We start from the raw sequence: 13703 nt of genomic DNA on the forward strand, positions 1-13703 counted from the left end.
CAGCTGAACTTGCTCGGGGCTGTAAGCAAGACAGCCACAAATCCATGAGAGGCTGGCACAGGGACACAGGAGAGCGGGAAGAGGCTCCTTGAGGAACGCACCCAAAGGAGGGCACAGAGCCCAGGCTGAAGGATGAAAGTGCAGGAAAAGTGATTCCCCAGTGAGCTGTAGGGCTGAGGAGTCGAGGCCATGAAGGTACAGCCTTGGGAGGCCCCACCCTTCTCAAAGCTCTCCCAGGATCCAGGCTCTCTGCTCTCAGGAGAAGAGGAAAGGGCACAGGATGCTGTGCCCATCCCCACATGCTTCTCACCCCATCAGAGACCGGGTTTATCCTTCACAGCATCCAAACTGCTGCCTCCCACTCGCAGAGGGGCAGCAGGTACAGGAGGTGACAGAACATGACCTGGGTTTTGCCCCAGGGCCAGAGCTGCATCAAATCCTAAAGTTCTGAAGGCTGTTCTGACTCGGCATCATCACAGGACAGACAGGGCTGGAGAGCAGCAGCCAGGCTGACAGGTCACCAGTGACCAGAGATAAAAGCAAACTCCATCCACGTGCAGTCCCTGACCTCAGGGAGCCCCAGAGTTACCTGCAACCATGTGCCAGGAGGGACAGAGGTGCTTTCTCCTCCTCTCCATGGCTGGAAAAAGTCGTGGCAGGTCCTAACCCAGCACTGGCTGATGGAACTGTAAATCCCAGCCAAGACAGGAGGCACAGCCAAGGTGGCCAAAAGAAATGGAAAAATACCACCGAGGCCCCTGCAAATTCCTGGAGGAAGAGGCAAAGTGCTATGGAGCTCCTGCCGGGGAGCAGGAGGCAACACTTGGTGCCATCAGCTCTCTGGTCCCTCCCTGTGCCCAGCAGCTGCCGAGCCAAGGGCACATTTAGCACCTTTCACACATTTGTCACGGCAAATATCCCGATTTCACAGCTTGTTGCTGGCTAATGGGAACGTCCTTAACAGCCCCAGGATTATTCAAGTAGTGGAAAACAATCACCCGTGTCCTGCCAAGGTGGTGGTGTCACACACCCTCGGGGTTCTCTGCTCCCTCAGTGGAGCAAATAGTCGAAATCGGATGGAAGGAACAAAGAGATGAGGTTAATTAGCTTAAAGGGTAAATTATCTCAAGCAAGGCCTGACAGACTTCATGGCTTGGCTGGAAGGGACCTTAAAGCTCATTTTGTCTCATCCCCCTGCCATGGCAGGGACGCCTTCCACTGTCCCAGGCTGCTCCAAACCCCAGTGTCCAGCCTGGCCTTGGGCACTGCCAGGGATCCAGGGGCAGCCACAGCTGCTCTGGGCACCTGTGCCAGGGCCTGCCCACCCTCATGGGGAATATTTCTGCCTGGGGTCACCACAGGGTGACAATCTCTGGGGCAGCCCCAGCAGAGCTGAGCATTCCCCACGCTGCTGGGTGGTGAGGGAATGCGCTCACACCTGCAATCCCACCTGTCCCAGCATCCCAGAGCATCAGCCACACAAATCCAACCTTTGGGCAGGAAAAATCCAGCAGGGAAGTGCCTGCTGTTGTGGGACCAACACCTCCTGCTCCTCAAGCATGGGACAAGGACCACTTCATGGCCCAGGAGTGACATGAGAGGAAGCAAGTGCCAGATGCATTCAATCATCTCTTTTTCTTGGGTGAATTACAGAGCAGGAGCCGTCGCTCCACTCAGCAGGGACAGAGCTCTGCCATTCGAGTGCCTGGGAGATAAGTGCTCCCTTCCTTCCTGGAGTCATCAAATCCCTGGGACACAGCTGGCTGCTGCTGCTTGCTGCAGAACAGCCCCCGAGGGAAGGGCAAGTTTGGCTCTGCACACAGCCAGGCACAGCTCAAACCCAGAGAATCCAGCATCACGGGCTGGGTGGGAAGGGACCTTGGAGCTCGTCTCATTCCACCCCCTCCACGGGCAGGGGGACCTTCCACTGGGCTGCTCTGAGCCCTGTCCAACCTTGAACACCTCAGGGATGGGGCTGAAGCCATCTGGGTTCAGAGCAGTGTCACAATCTGCCACTGCACCCAGAAATGGTTGATTTGTTCTTCTTCCCCCAAAAAAACACTCTGAGCAGCAAGCAAAGGGGAAATATAAGGATAGAGGCAACCTGAATCCCAAATCATCCCACAGAGTCAGATGGCAATGAGACATGGTCTGGAGTGTGGTCATCTGCCCAACAGTGACAGCACCCACAGCCAAGGCCAGGCTGCTCAGTGCCACATCAACCCAGCCTGCTTAAATAACAGCAAATCTGCCCCAAATCCTTGGAGTGACCCTCAGCCAGCGTCCAGCTGTCTGAAGCAGGATGTGGAAACACCAGGAACTGCTCCTGCCTGTGGCAGAGCTGGTGGGGAGAGCTGGGCTGAGCCTCAGCATGTTGTGACACCCTGAGAAACCAAGATGACATTGCATAAAACCCTCTGAGTCCACCATGGAAAATTATCCCTCTGCATCCAGGGGAAACAGGTGCTACAAAAAAGCACAGATTTGGGAAGGATCCTTAGGATCCCAGAGGAAGTGGGAAGACACTGGAGCAGGCTCCAGCCCACCCCCTGATGCCACAGTCAGCAGTTCAGCCAGACCCCCAGTGCTTGAACAAGGTGCTCCCAAAATCCCTGATGGTCCCATTCCATGTGGCACCTTGTGCTCCAGCTGTGCCTGCTTCTCTCTGGGGTTCATGGATCCCCTGGGAGTCAGAGATGTCCATGATGGAGCTGTCCAAGACAGAGAAGTCTGGGATAGGTATGTCCAAGATGGATATATCCACACTCTGAAGGGGTCAGATATTGTCTCCTGGTTGTGAATCTGGAAATTTTCCCATCTTACCATGTTAATTTGGGCCACCTGTTTAAAGGCCATGGACACAGCAGTGTTCCAGTCAGATCCACCCTGTCCAGGGTATCCTCAGAGCTAAGCTCATCCCAAAGCCCATCCCAAAGCACCGGGGCTGGCACAGCATCCACCCCATGCAATGCAGAGGGGATTAGTGGGAAACAGTGGCAAATCCAGCAGCTGGCTGTGCTAAGAGGCTCTAATCCCAACCCCACGGAGCCTCTCTGGAGGAGGAATCGGGGACCGATCCCGGATCAGCAGCACTCGGCGGGAGAGGAGGAGGACGTGGTCAGTTCTGGGAAAGGGAAGGGACCAACACTGCCCAGGGTTACAGACCAAGGCAGTGCCAGCCTGGAGTTGTGCTGGGGAAGGATCTGAGTCTGGTTTCTGGTGGGAAAACAACTAAAGAATTTGCTGGATACTCCAGGGTGCCGACCCTCCCACCCCAAAACTCACTGAGCAGCCTCCCCTGGCCATGCCAGAGGGTGCCAAGGGCAGATATACAGAAGATATTCTGGGAGCTGAGACTGTGCTGGGACCTCCTGCTGCAGAGTGGGCACCCCAGAACTGTATCCCTGCAGAGCTTCCCTGGTCTATTCCAGCCATGAAAAGCCTCAGGCTTGTCCTGGTGCTCTCACCTGCCTGCACAGCAGCAGGGCCTCTCCAATGCCACTTACGCCAAAAATCCCCTCCATGGGAAGCTCCCAGCACTGGCTCTTGCCCTGCAGGGAGGTACCTCCAGGTGGCTGCTGCACATTCTTCGTTCTCCTTCGCCTGCCCAAGCCCCCAAACCTACCCCAGCAGTGGGGGACCCTCCCAGGGTCTGCAGGGCAGAGCCACCACGAGGAGAGCAGCCAGCCTCCCCTTGCAGGCCCCTGGAGCCCCACCCCGGTGCTGGTGTGCCCGGAGAGCTCTGTCCTGCCCACGGCTCCCAGGATGACATTTCCTGAGGCTCCCACTGGCTGCCTTCCTCATCCCCTGTGGAGCAGCCCCCAGGCTGGAGGAGCATCTGGCCAAGCACAGGCAGCAGGAGCAGCTGGCACGGCCCGCGGGCAGCTCCGACCCGGGATCTGCAGGAAGCTGTGGGATTGTCCCTCACATTCAGCCTCCTGCAAACCTCCCCACGGTATGAGAGGGGCTACAGGAGCAGCAGCAGCCCCCCACAATCCCCTCATCTCCCAAAGCTGTAACTTCTCCCTGGGTAAATCCAGGAGAGCAGAGGGGACATTCCAGCACTTCTTCCTTTGGCACAGGCTGGAGGAAGGAGCTGGAGGAAGGGCAGCAGCTCAGGGAAGAGGCAAACACAACCCCTGTCACTCCAAAGGGATTCTCCCAGCAATGCTTTGATATTTGCCCTCCCCAGGGCCCCATCCTGCCCCAGCCTCCAGGCAGGGATGAGGATGCCAGGAGGATCCTGGGCACAGGTTAATGGCAGAGAGAGGTGATGCCTGGCTGGGCTGGCTCCCAGCTCAGCAGAGCTGCTGCTCAAGCCCAGGCACTGCTGACGGTGCAGGGCCGTGCTGGGCCCACCAACACAGCCCTGCTGACCCAGCAGCACGGCACAGATGCTCCCAGCTCTCCTCAGTGGAAAAGTCATCCCTCTCAGCCAAAAACATCCCGGAGGGAAGAGCTGCAAGAGGCACCCCCGGGTGCAGGGGACAGATTCATCCCCTCTCTTCTTGCACAAGTTTCTGAGGGGAGCCCCAGGACAGTCTGAAACCTCCTGGGGGTCAGATGGACAGAATGAGGAGGAGGAGGGAGAGAAGAGGGGGAAGAAAGGTGAAAACCCCCACAGCAGGGTGAGCAGGAGCACCCACTGAAAGCCCTGGCCAGCACAGAGGCCCCACAGCCACACATGAGGTCTGAGTACCCACACTCCTGATAAAATCCAGTTGGATGCACTCAGAGAATGATGATGAGGAGGGAGTGGGAGGAAGGCACTGCCTGTCTGAACAGATCTGATCAGAGATACCCTCACACCTCTACATTTAAAAGCATCACAAGACGCTCCGTGAAAGGCGCAGCAGCTCCAAGAGAAGGGCAAGACTCCACATCTCCCCATCCCCCTATGTGCATTGCCCCAGCCCCAGTCAGGCAGGGACAGGCCCCGGGGTGCCCCTGTCACCCTCCCACCCTGCCCCCAGTAAGAGCAAAGCCCCCACCAGTTACCTCCCGGTCAGCGCCGCCGCAGCAGGAACGCGCAGGGCACCCCAGCCCTCGCTGCAGCCCTCTCATCCAGGGGGATTAGGGCTGGGTTAGGGATTTAATCCCACTGCCGGGGCTTTTCTGGGTCGGTGACACGGTTTGCGAGGCGCTGATTAGTGCGTCGTTAGCGCAGCGCGGATAATTAACACAGCCGGTGCCACATGCCAGCAGAGCTCCTGCGCCACCACCAAGCCCCGGCCCCCGTGGGGTTTGGCTGGGGCTTTGGGCAGCAGAGCAGCTCACAGAGGGAATCCCTGCTCTGAAGAAGCAAATCCAGGGGTTAAAGATGGAGTTTTCTCACTGCAGTGCTGGAATTAACCCCTGAATGCACAGGGAGAGCTCCTCCAGCCCACTGGCTGTACTGGGGTGAAGTGGGAGCAGCCCAGCAGCCTGCCGGGCCCTCCCTGCTGCCCAGATGGAGGATGTCAGATCCACCACCCTGCCTGTGTTGTGATGGGTTTGGGGACCCCAAGGGACAGGCCATATGTCCATCCACACCAGGAAGCAGTTCAGCACAGGACATGCCCACGGGATGGACCAGCAGCACCACCCCGGCCCCACGGCCGCTCCAAGGAGCTGAGCCCAGCTTTGAGCAGTTTTCCAGGCAGACACAGACACTCACAGGCTGTATCCATCATCTGCCACTGGATAAACCCACAACTCACACACTGGGCTGGAGACTGTGCTGGGCAACCTGAGGCTGCTCAGAGCAGGTGCTCAGCATCATCTGAGTTAATATGGGAACAGTCTCGGGAGTATGGCTCAATCACAGCAGCATTCCCACGGGGCAGAGGGGGCTCAGTGCTCCACAGGGAAGCTGGAGGCAGAGGAGCAACTCTGGGGAAGCACATCTTGTGCCCAGGCAGCTCATTCCAGCACAGGCACCCAAAGGGCTCCAAATAAACCAACTCCACCACGCAGATGCCACTCAAGAGTCCCCAGGAGCCCAGTGTGGCTGCAGGGAGAGGCCAGAGGTTCCTTGAGCAACTGGCACACGGCACAGAGCCACCCCAAAAATGCTGCTGAGCCGGAGCACAGCCCTGGAGGGGTCCACAGGGAGAAACCCTACTGGGACTGGAGGATGCAGCCTCTGGGATGCTGCTGGATGTCCTGGAGGGATTTAAACTGACACCCTGGGGGGCTTTTTCCTGGAGGAGAGGCAGCACATGCTGTTGTCCACCTCACTCTGGCTCCAGCTCCGTGTTTCACACTCTTGGAAGCCCTCCTGGCAGGCCTGAAGGATGGAGGTGCTCTGTGCTGATGTCTCAGGTGCTGCTGCTCCAGGCACATCCATTGCCATGAGAAAGGAAAAGCTGGGTGGGAAATCAGCCTGCCTCAAAGCAGGTGCTGGCATCCCTGCAGGACAGGCTGGGGTGGCCAGCAGTGCCTCTCAAGGACAGGTGAGTCCTTTGCTCCTGGGACTGCCTGCTCCAGGTCCATTCTCACCAAATCCTGATGGAGCAGCATCTTCCACACAGCACCACACCCCTGCTCCTCTCACCCTTCCTTGTCTGGGCTGCACTGGCCTAGCAGAGCCTTCCTGCAGCCCTGCTCCTCCAAAGCCTCAAGGGAAAACACAACCTAACCCAGGAATGGCACAGGCAAGGCCAAGCCTGCTGCTCTCCACACTCCAGTTCCTGTGGAAGCACAAAGCTCCACCGTAGCATCCCCATTCCTATTAAAAACCTATTTCCATCACCACCCACATCCCTGTGAGTTCTTCCCGACGCCCAAACTGGCTTCCTCAGCACATCCACACATCCCTCCTGCCTGCTGTCTCCTGCTGAACGATGAGACGGAGCTTTCCCCACTCTTGGATGAGTCTACACAACTCAGCGCACTGCTCCGGATCCTCTGGGCCTCTCGTCCCGGTAATTTGTTGCTTCTTATTTTCACACACCTCCCACTCCTCCCCCGTGGCAGATTGTGCCTTGGCTCTCCGTGTCTGCTGCCCAGCCCTGCTGACTCCGGGCTCCTCCATCCCAGAGGAGCGAGCTGGATCTGCCTGGTGGGATTCCAACAGGGAGCAGAGCCAACAGGAGCTCACAGAGCTCTGGGCTTCAGTTTAAGCCCTGCAGGAGCCTGAAATCCAGCACATCTGAAATCCTCACCTGTAACACAACAGCCCAGCACATCCCACTCCGCCCAAACCTTTCCCCATCACTCGCAGCACCATCTGCCCAGGTGATGCTCCAACCTCTGGGGAGGAGCACCCGGTGCCGGCTGTGGCAGCATCCAGAGCACAGAGGGAAGGTCACCTTCTCAGCAAAGCTCTTGCATTTCCATCTCTATTTATTTATTTCCTGTGCTTGCTGCGCTCCCCGCGGCTCCGGGGCCATTTACATAATCGGATCAGAGGCAGCTGCACAGGAACTGCACGCGCCGGCCCCAGAGCTCCCCGTCCTTCTTCCCAGGAGCACCTTCCCCTTCCCTGGAGCACTCCTTCCTTCCCTGGAGCATCCAGCCCTTCCCCAGAGCTCCCAGCCCTTCTTCCCAGGAACACCTTCCCCTTCCCAGGAGCACCTTTCCCTTCTCTGGAGCACCCCTTCCTTCCCTGGAGCATCCAGCCCTTCCCAGACCACCTATCCCTTCTTCCCAGGAGCACCTTTCCCTTCCCTGGAGCACTCCTTCCTTCCCTGGAGCATCCAGCCCTTCCCCAGAGCTCCCAGCCCTTCTTCCCTGGAGCACCCTTCTTTTTCCTGGAGCACCCCTTCCTTCCCTGGAGCACTCCTTCCTTCCCTGGGGCATCCAGCCCTCCCCAGGAGCACCCACCCCTTCTGCTCACAGATCCATGCCCACTTCCATGGAGCAGACCCCTGAGGTTTGGTGCTGCAGCCAGGGCAGAGCCTGGACACAGAGCATCCACCAGCCCAGTGCTGCCGGCTGGGAACTCTCCAGGAAAGCCTGGTGGGCAAGGACACTTTAACTTCTCCTGCAAGGAGCTCCTGGCCTGGCAAAAGCACCCTGTGCTGCCATGGGATATGTGCTCGGGGATGGAGGTGGGCACCAGCACGGTGTATTTGTACCAGGAAGCTTCCCGTGCCTCCCTGGAGCGATGTTTCATGTTCTATACAGAAGATTTTGGGACCTTTGCACTGCACAGAGCTCCCCCCATCCCCCCATGAGAGGCTCCTGGCAGCTCCAGAAGGCATCAGCCCATCTAAAAGGAGAAATCAAGGCACAGAAAGGGATCCATGCTGGAAAAGGTGACAGTATGACAGGGGAGTCAGGCTGCTCCCCCAAAGTGTCCCCCTGCCCACAGCTCCATCACCTCCTCCCAAAACAGGCTCAGCAGGGCTCTGGGAGGGCCACAACCTCCTCCTGGAGCCACCACACTCCCACCCTGCTCCTTCAGTCCTGCCCCTTCCAGGGCACAGCCTGTCCCCCAGGCATCTCCTCAGGATGCCCATTCAAAGCTGAAGTACCAAAGGATGCTGTGAGAATGTGCCCTGCCACCCCCCAAGCCCCTCTTACCTGCTTAGGATTTTGGACAAGCCACGTTTCTGCTGTTTTATCCCAGCACAATGGTTTTTGTGGAATTTCCCACCCTCCAGACAGCCTTGCTCAAGCTTTTATCACGTTGCAAACACCACAACCTCCTCCTCCTCCTCCTCTTCCTCCTCCTCCTCCTCTCTGGGCTGGACACAGCAAATACTGCTCTGCTCATCCCTTCTCAAAGACTGCTGGAGAATCCTCTCTTTGGCAATTCCCTGCCCACATCCCATTGCTGTTCTGTCTCCTGACAGCAAACCTGGGCACCACCAAGGGTCTGCTGGCACCTCCCTCCACGCTGCCAACCCCATTCCCAGAACTTGGACAAACTCTCTGTGGGGAAAGTGCTGCACAAGCATCCTCACACTGCTCTGAAACACAAAAGAGAGACTCAGGAAGCCCTTTCCTCCCGTGGCTACAGAATCCTAGGAGTAGCCTCCAGCTCCTGCTGGGAATTACTGTTATTTTTTAAAGCCCACATCAAACACCACCCAACCTCTTTCTGCTCAGGGCTGGGACAGCACAGCGACAGCACTGCTCCATTCACAATTCCCTGAGCTCTGCCTTCATACATTATTCCAGCCCAGTGAAGCTCTGGGATTGTTTATTTTTTAATTTTCTTTACATATTTTATTCAGTTTTGCTCTCTCTCACAGCTCCCCGGGGTAAACCAGGCTCCCCAGGAAAGGCTGTCTCACTGTGATGGAGGCAGAGCCACACTCCAAACACAGCTGCCTCCAAAAACCACCGAAAGCAGCGTGAGGCTGCACAAGGCAGGAGCAGGGGCGGTGCCGGCATCGCTTCCTGACCTCCAACAACCCAGCTGGGAGAGCAGAGCCAGCACAGGACCCTGGGGAGGTTAAATCCCACCAGCAGCTCCATGGGAGCAATGAGGCTGTGAGGGATGTGGCATGTGGGTCTCAAGCTGCAGCGGGCAGCGGGCTCTGAAGTGCCCTGCCAGGCAGGATTCCACCCAAGAGCAGGAGAAAGCCCCTCAGCATTCCCAACACGCACATTTCCCAGCTTTACAAAGATGACTATTACACGGAGCAGGCTGTAAGGATGTACCATACCTGTGTCTCAGCGGGGTCCATATCCATGCCCTCTTCCCAGCCGCATCTTCCCAACTCCCCATGCCCTCAGCACGGAGCGATCCCGGCACAACCCCGGTAACAGAGCCAAGCCACAGGGAGCAAACAGGGAGGGCAGGAGGATGGAGGAGGAAGGAAGGGGAGGAGGAGGGGGAGGAGGAGAAGCAGCACTCACGTTGATCATAGCATTGGAGGTGATGCGGAAGAGCGTGGCGCGCTCGTTCACCGCCTTGATCTTCTCTCCGCTGTCAGGCGGCAGGCGCAGGTTCTCCAGCTCGCTGAGCGAGCGCTGCAGGGCCGCGCCGTGCTTGGCGATCAGCTCGTTGCAGGTGCTCAGGTCCTCCAGCTTACTCGACAGGGTCTTCAGGGGGCCGTGCAGCTCGCTCTTGTCTGACTGCGAGGCGGGCTCCTCGTCACCCGAGTCATCTGCACAGGGAGGGATGGAGAGAACAGCGTTTCCATGGCTACCCCGGCCGCTGAGCCCGGGGCACCGCGGGGACCGGGGACCTCCTGCCAGCACAGCCCCCCAGCACAGCAGCACAGCACCCAGAGCCCTGAGCGGCGGCTGTCACCGAGATCTGCCTCAGGGCTGGGTGCTGGGGGGCACAGGGGGTGCCACACACCAAACCTGCCCTTCCCAGGCTCACCAGGGTCGATCCACCCAGCGCTGGGGGCTCTGCCAGCCCTGCCCAGACAGGGGGAACTGCGCCACCTGACAGGGACAGGTCACAGAGACACCAAGGAAAGTGACACTTCACCCAAAATTACCACAATGTCTTCACAGGGCAGAAAATCCACAATCAGCACCTCAGCTACAGCAAAAATTCCTGCAACTCCAGAACACTTAAAAGCAAGGAACTAACCCAAATCCACTCAGTGGGGGTAACACAGCATTTCTGATCACTCCACCGCTCCCTCGGGAAGGAGGTGATCGGCGCCAAGAAGCAGCAGCACCCAAAGCAAACACAAAGGGACAGAAGCAGGTCCTGGGCAGGGGCTGTGCCCCATCCTTATGCTCTGAAGTTTACCCAAGGGTTTTCCAGTTGCTCCCAAAACCCACTGAGGCAGCAAAGCAGGGAGCTGCTCCTGTATCTCCCCTCTCAATCTTCTATTTCTGGATTTCAGAGAGATGGGCACCAGCAAAACTCGGCTGCAGCTTCCCTGCCAGGTCTGGGGGCGTTGGGGGAGTGAGAACATTCTCCAAACAATCCAGGCACAGAGCTCAGGGATGGCTCTGGTGTAACAGGGGAGCAGCACATTCCCTCTCAGGGCTGCGAGGAAAGAAGGAAACCCGTGATTCCCTGGCAGGTGGGTGTTTGGCTGCTATTCCTGGCTCATTGATAGGGAGCTCTGGAAATGTTCTGGGTACTGGGAGAGCTGTTCAGGCACTGCTCAGGCTGAATCCACAGTAAGGAAAGCAGAGGAAGAGCACCCTTCCATGACTGTGATCCAAAGGCAAGGATCTGGATAAATGTGACAGGAACATCAGCCCGGAGTGGCAGCAGGAGCAGAGCACAGCACAGGGTCACACCAGGACTCGTGGAGAACCTCCCCAGAGTGGATGTGATGGGACAGGAGGCAGAGCTCAGGGACAGCACTGATCCTCCACAGCAGGACCAACATCACTGCCCAGGGACAATGAGACAATCCAGAGGAAACAGGGCACAGAGCAAACCCCATGACACTGGGACAGCATCTCCTGTGTCACCACTTGGCCCCTCTGCAACCCAGCTGACAAACACAGCAGCTGCTGGAGCCAGGAGAGGAAGCAGCCACCAAGGAAGGACACTCACACACACAGGGGAAAGCAGCTGAGAGCTTCCCAAGGAAGGTGAGCTGCCAGCTGAGGGGGCTGGGAGCTGGGCAGCTCCCACAGACAGGCTGGGCAGAGGACAGGACCAGAGGTTTGAAAAAACACTTGGAATCAGGGAAGTCTCCAGAACAGCTGGTAGAGGAAGGGGAATATGAACAGGCAGGATTCCAAGGACTCCATCCCAGGAGGGTGCACAGAGGCACCACAGTGATGGCACAGGCTCACACCACAGGCCAACTCCAAAAGATCTGGCAAGAAAATCAAAGCCACTTTTCCATCAGTACATAAAATAACAAAAACCTCCTCAAAGTCCACCTTCTGACACAAAAGTTTCAAGTATTCCCATGGTGCCTTCCACGCTGGGGCACACAAAGAGTCTCCAGCAGGGTGGGCACATTCCCTGGGCTTGGATATTGTCTCTGCACCTGTCCTGAGGCGGTGCTTCCAAGGACAGAGCATTCCATACCCCAGGCACTGCTCCTGCTGCTCTGAGCTGTGTCCCTGGGGTTTCTCTGGCCTCCTGTACCACCTCTCTCTCCAGGTGAGAAACTGTGCTCTTCTCACAGCACCCAGCAGCCTGTGCAGGCTGTGCCAGCTGCCTGCACTCCAGAAGGCAGAACCTCTTCTCCACAGCTCTGGGATCTGATCACTAACGTGGCTGGACTTTAACAGCCAATTTATAATAAAGTCCCATGTTTTATAAAACTCCCAGGAGCAGAAGTCAACCCTGCTGGCTCAGCTGTCATTGCCAACAGGAGGCTGAACATGGCAAAACCCACATTTGAGGGACTCCGGGGGACAATCCAAATTTCCCAATTTTCTGTTTGCAGATATCAAAAATAACTCACAAAGACAATTTCATCTGCTTACAAGTGCTGCAAAAATTGTGCCAAGCAAGAGAAAGTACCTCTCTGCTTATCTCCAGGCAGCACTTAACCCCCAAATCCCTCCTTTTAATTTTCCCCCCATCCTGCCTTACACAAAATGCTGCCCCAAAGCCCTGGCCCCATGGGCTGTCAGTGCACTGGGATTTCCAGAACATCACCTTGCCCAGGTGCAATCCTGATCCCAGCCTGGAGATTTTTCACAGAATGCCCAGAGTTGGAAAGGACCCACAAAGATCACCCAGACCCCCACCAACCCCACCCTGTCCATCCCTGGCAGCGCTGCCCAAAGGCTCCTGGAGCTCTGGCAGCCTCGGGGCCGTGCCCATTCCCTGGGCAGTGCCAGCACAGGGATGGCAGAGCACAGAGAGGGATGGGCTCTGCACTTTGTCAGGACATTATTTCCTGCCCATTGACCGAGGCTGTGGGAACAGTCCCTGCCCGAGTGCTCAGCTTGAGGCAGGAACACAGCATGGCCCAATTTTTCATCGCTGTGCAGAATTATATAAATGCCTCAAAGCCCAGGAAAAGAGGGAAGGAACCTGGGTCAGCCCAGTGATGCTGCTCATTCCAGCTGAGCAGGCTGAGCTGAGCAGCCCTCACCAGCTCTGCTGTGGGATGCTGGAATGCTGGCAGGGTGGGCAACAGGATACCACCTTCCTCCTCCTTTCTGGGCAACTGCAGTCATAGAATCATGGAATGATTTGGGTTAGGACCTTAAAGCTCATCTCCTTCCATCTTCTTGACATGGGCAGGAACACGTTCCACTAGAGCAGGAACCAATTAATAATATATATATATATATATATGTAATTAATTATATAACATTGTCTATATATATCAATATCTCAAGCAACATAATTTGTTGCAATTATCTCAAATCAAAGCATGGGAAGAAGGAAATCCAATGTCACAGCTACAGTCAAATAAATCAGAGTAGCTGAAAGCAGAAATGATCACACAGAGCACCCAAACCTCCTCGCTGCCATTCCCAAGGTGGAGCTCTGGCACTGCCTCTGAAGGTGCTTCCATCTTTCTCCTGGGAGCTCCCAGGTATGGGAATCCAGGGCTTCCCTCTGGCTGCCCTGGCAGCTCTGGGACCCTGGCAGGGGTCAGGAACCCCCCTGGACAGAGCCCCCAGAGACACTGGCTGTGATCTCTGTCCATGGAAGAGAGTTTTCAATCTTACAGGATGAATTACCAGCTTTGAGTATTTGATAAGAGTAATAATTAAGTGTGACACGGGTGCAAAAGTAAAATTTTAAGTTTCTAGATTAGGGGTTCAAAGAGGACAACACAGAAGAAATTGGGTGTGTCTCATCCTTTTTCTCCTTCTTCATGCCCTCCATGTTTCACTGTGGTGTTGGCATTTTTCTGTTGGTTCAGGCT

General features: G+C 56.6%; 1 protein-coding gene across 9 annotated transcripts in view; it reads right to left on the reverse strand.

Moving 5' to 3' along the window:
* Positions 1 to 13703, reverse strand: part of OSBP2 (oxysterol binding protein 2) — a 99115-nt gene that overhangs the window by 22857 nt on the left and 62555 nt on the right. For 8 of the 9 annotated variants that reach the window (XM_030286105.4, XM_041719271.2, XM_030286104.4 and 5 more), the window contains one exon: positions 9793 to 10043. In XM_030286105.4, the coding sequence (XP_030141965.4) occupies positions 9793 to 10043 (251 nt within the window). Of the gene's footprint in view, positions 1 to 9599; positions 9757 to 9792; positions 10044 to 13703 lie in introns of those variants that run through there. The other variant, XM_030286111.4, reaches the window with a different exon arrangement.

The sequence above is a fragment of the Taeniopygia guttata genome, chromosome 15 (genome assembly GCF_048771995.1).
Source record: "Taeniopygia guttata chromosome 15, bTaeGut7.mat, whole genome shotgun sequence".
Lineage (NCBI taxonomy): Eukaryota > Metazoa > Chordata > Aves > Passeriformes > Estrildidae > Taeniopygia > Taeniopygia guttata.